Source organism: Salmo salar, chromosome ssa17 (genome assembly GCF_905237065.1).
Source record: "Salmo salar chromosome ssa17, Ssal_v3.1, whole genome shotgun sequence".
Lineage (NCBI taxonomy): Eukaryota > Metazoa > Chordata > Actinopteri > Salmoniformes > Salmonidae > Salmo > Salmo salar.
Genome location: NC_059458.1, coordinates 51,245,808 through 51,256,646, shown reverse-complemented (window position 1 = coordinate 51,256,646; position 10,839 = coordinate 51,245,808). Strand labels below are relative to the sequence as shown.

At 41.8% G+C, this 10,839-nt stretch overlaps 1 protein-coding gene across 1 annotated transcript; it reads left to right on the top strand.

The window, feature by feature from the left end:
• Positions 1–1,239: 1,239 nt before the first annotated feature.
• On the top strand, positions 1,240–10,634 carry LOC106576022 (serine-threonine kinase receptor-associated protein). Its single transcript, XM_014152821.2, has 9 exons — positions 1,240–1,753; positions 2,025–2,160; positions 3,588–3,669; positions 3,873–3,945; positions 4,031–4,130; positions 4,477–4,614; positions 4,912–5,048; positions 6,599–6,748; positions 9,953–10,634. Exons 1-9 carry the CDS (start codon positions 1,642–1,644, stop codon positions 10,018–10,020), a joined length of 996 nt encoding a protein of 331 aa, XP_014008296.1. The 5' UTR covers positions 1,240–1,641; the 3' UTR covers positions 10,021–10,634.
• Positions 10,635–10,839: the final 205 nt, after the last annotated feature.

The following is a 10,839-nucleotide window of genomic DNA, read 5'->3' as shown; positions in this document are numbered from 1 at the left end:
AGTGTGTAAAGCTGTCATCAAGGCAAAGGGTGGCTATTTGAAGAATCTCAAATATAAAATATATTTTGATTTGTTTAACACTTTTTTGGTTACTACATGATTCCATATGTGTTATTTCATAGTTTTGATGTCTTCATTATTATTCTACAATGTAGAAAATAGTAAAAATAGAGCAAAACCCTTGAATGAGTAGGTGTTCTAAAACTTTTATCCGGTAGTGTACATAGCTACCTCAATTAACTGTAAGTACTACTTAAGTAGTTTTTTAGGGTATCTGTACTTTACTTTACTATTTATATTTTTGAAAACTTTTACTTTTACACCCAAATGTACTGGTTACATTTTTAATGCTTAACAGGACAAGAAAATGGTCACACACTTATCAAGAGAACATCCCTGGTCATCCTTGCCGCCTCTGATCTGGCGGACTCACTAAACACATGCTTCGTTTGTAAATGATGTCTGAGCGTTGGAGCATGCCACTGGCCATCCATAAATAATAAAAAATGATACCGTCTGGTTTGCTTAATATAAGGAATTTGAAATTATTCATATTTTTGCTTTCACTTTTGATACTTAAGTATATTTTCTCAATTACATTTACTGTTGATATTTAAAACCAAATACTTTAAAACTTTTACTCAAGTAGTATTTTACTGGGTGACTTTCACTTTTTATCGAGTAATTTTTTATTAAGGTATCTTTACTTTTACTCAAGTATAACAATTGGGTACTTTTTCCACCACTGGCGGAAAGTGTGCTTCTAGTCTAGAACCCTGGGGGCCTTAATCCTCTTTCTACCTCTACGTTTCATGTACAACCTGTGTGTGGCAAAACCATCTAAGGCAAGTCTACATGTTATTTTCAAAATCATAGAGCTCTAAGAGCTTTCTTTGCACAAATTGTACCCCTCACACTCCTGATGCTCTAGATTTACACATGTCCCCTCAAAAAGTTCTGTAAATTTTACAATATTATAATATTCAATGTAGCACGTTAAAATATGAGTCTTGATGATACTGATAAATACAGACAGGATGATCAATCATTTGGAGTCTAAATGTAATTAATCAAATATTATTCGAAAAAGTTGGTGGACACGTTTAAAATATTTGACAAAGTGCAAAATTATAGATGATTTCATTGTACCACCAATGATCCTGAGTCTTGACCATTTACTTAGATCTGGGACTTTTATTTAGAAAATACGTCAGGGTTCATGATACCGGAAGTATTTCTATATTTACAATGTTTTTTAAATACCCAAGGCCGCTAACTGCACGTTGCTAGCTATTAGCGCTATTTCCTAGCTGGGAGAGAAGCCCTTTGCCTTCACTGAAACATCAATATCTTCGCTTAATTCCTTCTCTTTTTTTCATAACATCTAGTTAACGGTGGTTGCGTTATCTTCAAACTATCTAGAATCGTTGGCTAGCTAATGTCTGTCAAGCTAACTTTGGTTCCATTGGAAGCTAACGTTAGCTATTCAGCACGAGCCAGAGTTTTAGCAATCTCATTCCATACATTAGCTAGCCAGTTGCAAGCTGTCATTTATATTCATTAACTAGCTCCATACTTTTGGTGATATTATTTAACAGTTTGTATTGTTTACTAGCTAGTCAGTCTGAAACAAAGGTGAGCATGGCAATGAGACAGACACCACTCACCTGCTCTGGCCACACAAGACCTGTGGTGGATCTAGCCTTCAGTGGAATCACCCCATATGGGTATTTTCTCATCAGTGCCTGCAAAGGTAAGATATATTTGCTAGATACAGGCCTTGTTGTAATAGATAACCATAGATCATTATTTAGAAAATATTGAATGTAAAGTAGAGGTCAACAAAGTTCCATCACACCTTTTCCTCAGGTGGGAGTCAGAATAGAGAGGGGAATTGAATAGATGCATTTTGAAAATGCTCATCAGACTATTTCACTTCTTATGTATGTGCTACAGTTGGAGGTACTGTAGTTGTCTAACCACGTGTGAATGTACTAACCACTTATGAATGTTCCTTCTTGTAGATGGCAAACCAATGTTGCGCCAGGGAGACACAGGGGACTGGATTGGAACGTTCCTGGGTCACAAGGGTGCTGTCTGGGGGGCCACTCTGAATAATGAAGCCACCAAGGCAGCCACTGCTGCTGCAGACTTCACTGCGTATGTATTTAGGCCCACAACATAGCCTGGTCATGACCATGTTATGACAACAATATAGAGAGCAATAGTAATGGTGTCTTTTTGTAATGGAGGCTAGCTCATGACTCCTTGATCATGACTCCATTACACATAGGAGTCATTGGACGAAGGCGTTTTGTTAAGAGCAGCAACGCTCAATCTGAACATTAACACGTGTCGCTTGTGGTACAGTTTTGGAAGAACAAGGACCTTAACTTTCATATCAGCAAGAAATAGTTTTCAAAATACAAAAGGTTAAATTGATACACCTTGATAGGGTTAGTGTTGCTGCACGGCCATATCCTCATGTTATAGCGCTTGCTTATGGGAAACAGATGGAAGACGAGCAGCGACCACCTGTACTAATTGGCTATCTATCATTCTCCAAACACTTGTGTGTAGATTAACTCGCCAGTTGTGGGCACAGCTGTTGGCTGAAAACTGTAAGGAGAAGGCAGAATGCCGACTAGGGTTTGCGGGCTATAACGGAGGCTAACTTTGCCATGGCTCAATGGCCAACGCCTATGGGGAAATTAATGTTTTTAGGTGGATAAACGCCGAAAATAAGGTCTGCAGTAAACAAGGGCTTATGAGATAATTATGAAGCATTTATGTAATCCAAACAAGTAAAAAGTTAGTGACTTGTTAGCAACGGACTTATTTTGAGCACATAAGCTTTATAATTCATAAAGGTCATGGTAACTGACTGATATTATCGCATAGAACAAAACATATAAGATCTCCTAAGCCTGTGTTAACCTTATTTTTGGCGTATATCCCAAAACCCCATTATTTTCCCCCATAGGAATGGTGAACGAACCATAGGTAGAAAATGCCAACCAATTTCAGATTTTTAGGACTACAAGCTGGTGGGCTCTATAAGTCTCCCGAGTGGCCCAGTGGTCTAAGGCACTGCATCCCAGTGTTAGAGGCGTCACTACAGACACCCTGGTTCGAATCCAGGCTGTATCACAACTGGCGGTGATTGGGAGTCCCATAGCGCAGCGCACAATTGGCCCAGCGTTGTCTGGGTTTGGCCGGTGTAGGCCGTTATTGTAAATAAGAATTTGTCCTTAACTGACCTAGTTAAATAAAGGTAAAAAATAATAAGTGTTTGCTACTGCACATACAGTATAGAACCAGGCTATAATCCTATACTGTACTTCAGAACAGAATGAGTGTTAAGTCTTCCAATTCTTCAAATTGTTCAATGAGAGATCTCCAAGATTTCTGACAGTAACTTATTACTCTCCTAGCCTAGGCACTAGTCTGTCTGCTTTAGCCAACTCATTTGTCGTTTCAACAACAGAGTTGGTGAAAGCAAACGCATGTCTGGCAGGTGGTAACTAGGCTACTGTATTATTTTTCTTGGCTGACATACTGATGATGACTATCTATTTGCTCTTCAGGAAGGTGTGGGATGCCGTGACTGGAGATGAGGTCCTCACGCTGGCACACAAGCACATTGTCAAGTCAGTCAATTTCACTCAGGTACTACACTTACTTGGTACTGATATGGGTTTTACTGTATGTGTCAAATGTATGAGATTGAGGACTTAAATGCTCCCTGTCATGACAGTGTAAACCTGTTTACATGTCTTGCGTATCTTTTTTGTTCTAGGGATATTCTTATGGGACTTTCATGTATTGGATATTTGAGTCAACTTCTTCCCCCCTCTATTTCTCTCCGACAGGATAGCGGTTGTCTGTTAACAGGAGGGAATGATAAGATAATACGCATCTACGACCTCAACAAACCGGAAGCAGGTTCGTACCAATGCAAGCCCTCGTTTAATTGTTTGCGTCAACGTTTGGTTGTGTTTAGATATGGATTGTGTTTTGTTTCCCTCAGAACCGCAAGAGATTACAGGGCACACGTCTGCCATAAAGAAAGCCCTGTGGTGTAACAACGACACACAGATCCTCTCTGCCGCTGATGACAAAACCGTACGGTCAGTGCTCTTTGATCTACCTGGTTCTACATTTGTCATGGATATTATTATGATGCCAAAAGGCTGATAGCATGACCACACACCTTATATACTATTGAGAACATTTGGAAGCATTTGCAGTCATTTTCCTTTGCAGCAAAAAGTCTCTGCCCACTATGAACACAGGAGGGCAGTGTGTGATTATCAACATTGAAAGGTCATTAACATACTATGGTCATACGAGTCTGGCCGTCACTCTTGCTTCGATTTTTGCTGTCATTTCTTGATGACTTTTCAATCAAGAAGGTACTGTATCTATTGATCTAAAATGGGTATTGCTATATACACACTCTGTTCCCTTGTGTAGACTGTGGGACAGGAATTCCACTGAGGTTGTGAAGCAGCTCTCCTTCGACATGTCAGTCAGCAGCATGGAGTACATCCCTGACGGAGAGGTTTTGGTCATCACCTATGGAAAGACCATTGCATTCTACAATGCCCTCAGGTACAATACAGAAAACCCAGGCATTGCCCTCAGGCATAGCTCGAGGTAGACATTGCCACTAACCACAGATCTAGGATAAGATTTTCCTACCTCCAAACCTAGCCTAAACCATTAGGGGACTGATAAAATATCTGACCCTGTATCATTGGTTAGGGACTACCTCTACCTAATCCTCAGGGGCAGTCATAGCATACAGTATATGACATCCATTATAATTTGATTTCTCTCATATTTGATTGTGATGGCTAGTGCTAAAGCTGTGTGTGTTTCCTTACTCTGACGTGTGTTTCTCCCTAGCCTTGACATGATCAAGACTGTGGATGCCCCTGCCTCCATTCACTCTGCCTCGCTGCATCCAGATAAGGACTTCTTTGTTGCCGGGGGAGACGACTTCAAGCTCTACAAATTTGACTATGGCACCGAGGAGGAGTTGGGTAAGCAGCAGCTTACACTACAAAACAACTTCACAAGGAGTCATATAAAATCACACCAATTTGCAGTGCATTCGGAAAGTATTCAGACCTCTTGACTTTTTCCACATTTTGTTACGTTACAGCCACATTCTAAAATTCATTCAATTGTTTTCCCTCATCAATCTACACAACAGCCCATAATGACAAAGCAAAAACAGGTTTTTATACATTTTTGCACATTTATCAATAAATAAAAAAACACGTAAATATCACATTTACATAAGTATACCCTTCACTCAACACTTTGTTGAAGCACCTTTGGCAGCGATTACAGCCTCAAGTTTTCTTGGGTATGAAGCTACAAGTTTGGCACACCTGTATTTGGGGAGTTTCTCCCATTTCTTCTCTGCAGATCCTCTCAATCTCTCAGGTTGGATGGGGAGCGTTGCGGCACAGTTCAAGTCTGGGCTCTGGCTGGGCCACTCAAGGACATTGAGACTTGTCCCGAAGCCACTCCTGCGTTGTTTTGGCTGTGTGCTTAAGGTCGTTGTCCTGTTGGAAGGTGAACCTTCGCCCCAGTATGATGTCCTGATCGCTCTGGAGCAGGTTTTTAATCAAGAATCTCTCTTTACTTTGCTCCGTTCAACTTTCCCTCGATCTTGACTAGTCTCCCAGTCCCTGCAGCTGAAAAACATCCCCACAGCATGATGCTGTCACCACCATGCTTCACCGTAGGGATGGTGTCAGGTTTCCTACAGACGTGACGCTTGGCATTCAGGCCAAAGAGTTCAATCTTGGCTTCATCAGACCAGAGGATCTTGTTTCTCATGGTCTGAGAGTCTTTAGGTGACTTTTGGCAAACTCCAAGCGGGCTGCCATGTGCCTTTTACTGAGCAGTGGCTTCCGTCTGGCCACTTTACCATAAAGGCCTGATTGGTACAGTGCTGCAGAGATGGTTGTCCTTCTGGAAGGTTCTACGATCTCCACAGAGGAACTCTGGAGCTCTGTCAGAGTGACCATCGGGTTCTTTGTCGTCTCCCTGACCAAGGCCCTTCTCTCCCGATTGCTCAGTTTGGCCGGGCGGCCAGCTCTAGGAAGAGTGTTGGTGGTTCCAAACTTCTTCCATTTAAGAGTGATAGAGGCCATTGTATTCTTGGGGACCTTCAATGCTGCAGATTTTTTTTGTTACCCTTTCCCAGGTCTGTGCCTCGACACAATCCTATTTTAAGTAAATAATGTATTTCTGTTTTATTTTTAATACATTTGCAAAATTTTCTAAAAATCTATTTATGCTTTATCATTGTGAGGTAATGTGTGTAGATTGATGAGAAAAAAGTAATACATTTTAGAATAAGGCTGTAATGTAACAATGTGGAAAAAGTCAACAGGTCTGAATACTTTCCAAATGCGCTGTATATAAGAGAATGCTCACTCAATCCTAACCAACTCGCTGACATTGACCGCATACTGTTGGACAATAGTGGCTGCCTCACATGTATGCCTTTATAACCTGTGTGTGGACATGGTTAGGGTCATGTTTAACACTGCTGTGGCTCTCTTCACTCCTGTAGAGTCGTACAAGGGCCACTTTGGGCCAGTACACTGCGTGCGGTTCAGTCCAGACGGGGAGCTGTATGCCAGTGGCTCTGAGGATGGTACACTCCGGCTGTGGCAGACTGCGGTCGGCAAAACCTATGGCCTGTGGAAGTGTGTCCTTCCTGGTGAGTTTTGATGCTTTATTCCAAATTAATAGGGATTCCTAGAAACTTTAGTATCTGAAATGACTGGGTAGGTATAAGTAATATGGCATGGTATTGGCCATGTGATGAGCGGTGCCTGGTTTCCTCCAGACGTGACAATTGGCATTCAGGCCTTAGAGTTCAATCTTGCTTTCATCAGTCTGAGAGTCCTTTAGGTGCCTTTTCACAAACTCCAAGTGGGCTGTCGTGCCTTTTACTGAGAAGTGGCTTCTGTCTGGCCACTCTACCATAAAGGCCTGATTTGGTGGCGTGCTGCAGAGATGGTTGTCCTTCTGGAAGGTTCTCCCATCTCCACAGAGGAACTCTGGAGCTCTGTCAGAGTGACCATTGGGTTCTTGGTCGCCTCCCTAACTAAGATCCTTCTCCCCTGATTGCTCAGTTTGGCCGGGCGACCAACTCTAGGAAGAGTCTTGGTGGTTCCAAACTTCCATTTAAGAATGATGCAGGCCACTGCGTTCTTGGGGACCTTCAATGCTGCAGAAATGTTTTGGTACCCTTCCCCAGATCTGTGCCTTGACACAATCCTGTCTTGGAGCTCTACGGTCAATCCTTTGACCTCATTGCTTGGTTTTTACTCTCACATGCACTGTCAACTGTGGGATCTTATATGGACAGGTGTGCCTTTCCAAATTATGTCCAATCAATAGAATTTACCACAGGTGGACTCCAAAGTTTTTGGGGCGGCAGGGTAGCCTAGTGGTTAGAGCGTTGGACTAGTAACAGAAAGGTTGGAAGTTCGAATCCCAGAGCTGACAAGTTACAAATCTGTTGTTCTGCCCCTGAACAGGCAGTTAACCCACTGTTCCTAGACCGTCATTGAAATAAGAATTTGTTCTTAACTGACTTGCCTAGTTAAATAAAGGTTAAAAACAAAAAAATCAGGTTGGAGAAACATCAAGGATTATTATTTTTTAATTTTTTTTAATTTCACCTTTATTTAACCAGGTAGGCCAGTTGAGAACAAGTTCTCATTTACAACTGCGACCTGGCCAAGATAAAGCAAAGCAGTGCGACAAATGGGATAAACAAAAGTACAGTCAATAACACAATAGAAAAATCTATATACAGTGTGTGCAAATGGAGTAAGGAGGTAAGGCAATAAATAGGCCATAGTAGCAAAGTAATTACAATTTATCAAATTAACACTGGAGTGATGATGAGGCGCAAGTAGAAATACTGGTGTACAAAAAAGGTAAATAAAAACAATATGGGGATGAGGTAGGTAGTTGGATGGGCTATTTACAGATGGGCTGTGTATAGCTGCAGCGATCGGTGAGCTGCTCAGATAGCTGATGCTTAAAGTTAGTGAGGGAGATGTAAGACTCCATCTTCAGCGATTTTTGCAATTCGTTCCAGTCACTGGCAGCAGAGAACTGGAAGGAAAGGCGGCCAAAGAAGGTGTTGGCTTTGGGGATGACCAGTGAGATATACCTGCTGGAGCGCATGCTACGGGTGGGTGTTGTTATGGTGACCAGTGAGCTGAGATAAGGCGGAGCTTTACCTAGCAAAGAATTATAGATGACCTGGAGCCAGTGGGTCTGGTGACGAATATGTAGCGAGGGCCAGCCGACGAGCGCATACAGGTCGCAGTGGTGGGTGGTATATCGGGCTTTGGTGACAAAACGGATGGCACTGTGATAGACTGCATCCAGTTTGCTGAGTATCAATGGAAACAGGATGCACCTGAGCTCAATTTCGAGCCTCATAGCAAAGGGTCTGAATACTTATGTAAATATGGTATTTCTGTTAGTTTTCGCTTTGTCATTATGGGATATTGTGTGTAGGTTGATGACTAAATGTTTTAAAACCCTCCAGACGAGATTCAATGCCATACAACTCTCCTTCCGTGGCCTCCAACTGCTCCTAAATACAAGTAAAACTAAATGCATGCTCTTCAAACGATCGCTGCATACACCTGCCCGCCTGTCCAGCATCACTACTCTGGACGGTTCTGACTTAGAATATGTGGACAACTACAAATACTTAGGTGTCTGGTTAGACTGTAAACTCTCCTTCCAGACTCACATCAAACATCTCCAATCCAAAGTTAAATCTAGAATTGGCTTCCTATTTCGCAACAAAGCATCCTTCACTCATGCTGCCAAACATACCCTCGTAAAACTGACCATCCTACCGATCCTCGACTTCGGCGATGTCATTTACAAAATAGCCTCCAATACCCTACTCAACAAACTGGATGCAGTCTATCACAGTGCCATCCGTTTTGTCACCAAAGCCCCATATACTACTAACCACTGCGACCTGTACGCTCTCGTTGGCTGGCCTTCGCTTCATAATCGTCGCCAAACCCACTGGCTCCAGGTCATCTACAAGACCCTGCTAGGTAAAGTCCCCCCTTATCTCCGCTCACCGGTCACCATAGCAGCACCCACCTGTAGCACGCGCTCCAGCAGGTGTATCTCTCTGGTCACCCCCAAAGCCAATTCCTCCTTTGACCGTCTCTCCTTCCAGTTCTCTGCTGCCAATGACTGGAACGAACTACTAAAATCTCTGAAACTGGAAACACTTATCTCCCTCACTAGCTTTAAGCACCAGCTGTCAGAGCAGCTCACAGATCACTGCACCTGTACATAGCCCATCTATAATTTAGCCCAACTACCTCTTCCCCTACTGTATTTATTTATTTTGCTCCTTTGCACCCCAGTATTTATTTCTACTTTGCACTTTCTTCTACTACAAATCTACCATTCCAGTGTTTTAATTGCTATATTGTATTTACTTTGCCACCATGGCCTTTTTTGCCTTTACCTCCCTTATCTCACCTCTTTTGCTCACATTGTATATAGACTTATTTTTCTACTGTATTATTGACTGTATGTTTGTTTTACTCCATGTGTAACTCTGTGTTGTTGTATGTTGTCGAACTGCTTTGCTTTATCTTGGCCAGGTCGCAATTGTAAATGACAACTTGTTCTCAACTTGCCTACCTGGTTAAATAAAGGTGAAATAAAATAAAAAAAATACATTTTAGAATAAGGTTGTAACATAACAAAATGTGGAAAAACTCAAGGGGTCTGAATACTTATCGGAAGGAGTACTGACTTCGTTAAGATGCTTGAAAACGAAATGGAATGATCCATGAATCTGTCACACTAATAGCTAGAGGCAAATGTCATTGAGTTGTCATGTAATTTGACTCAACAGAGGAGCTGGTGTCTGAGAACTCTGACACAATATACTGCACTCCTGCTGCTCCTGAGATCAAGGCCTGAGACTGAGGAGGAGATTAAAGAAAGGAGAGCAGAAGGAGGTGAAGAGAAGAGCAGGGTGTTCCAGTCTCTTCAGAACAACAAGCCCCAGCAAGGACCTGAGCCCCTCTTCACCGGAAACTGATCTGGAGTTGAGCTCCCGATTTACACACGTGTTCAGGCAGACCCAACACACAAATGTACACACACAAAATGGGTTCTAGTGGTAATTAGAACACACACACACACACAGAGAGAGAGAGATTGGGCTCCAGAGAAAAGTAGTAGACCTGTGAGCATCAAGCTCATCGCTGCCTGCTTTCTCTCTGATCACCTCAGTCTGTCCCCCCTGATCTGTCTGTCTGTTCAACACTGTGACCCCATGAGCAATTTTTATTTAAAATGTATTGAATTTAGGGGCAATTTGGTTCTCTGTGATTTTTCATTTTCCAATAAGGGAATACACACATAGTTACACGGGGGAGGGAAACTGATGCTATCTTTGAGAAATTATGTTAATTTTCTCAATGGAATTATCTTAAATTCAGTAAAAGTGGTATTTTGTCCATACTTGTACCCTAAACTAGTATATGGGGAAATGTTCTCAAACAGGTGAGAGAATAAAATTACTTAAGTTGTTTGCTTTGTATTTTTGTCCTTGGTTGCAACTTTGCAGTTATGTAATTTAAATAAAGAGACGCATACATTATTTTATTTTTTATGCACAAAAAAAGCTTTTTGTTGCAGCAAGATAAGTTATTGTATCAATTAAAGGATAGTGCATTGTGCAAATGACTTGACTCACATACGTTTAAAATGTAAGTAGAGGGAAAAGAGATCATT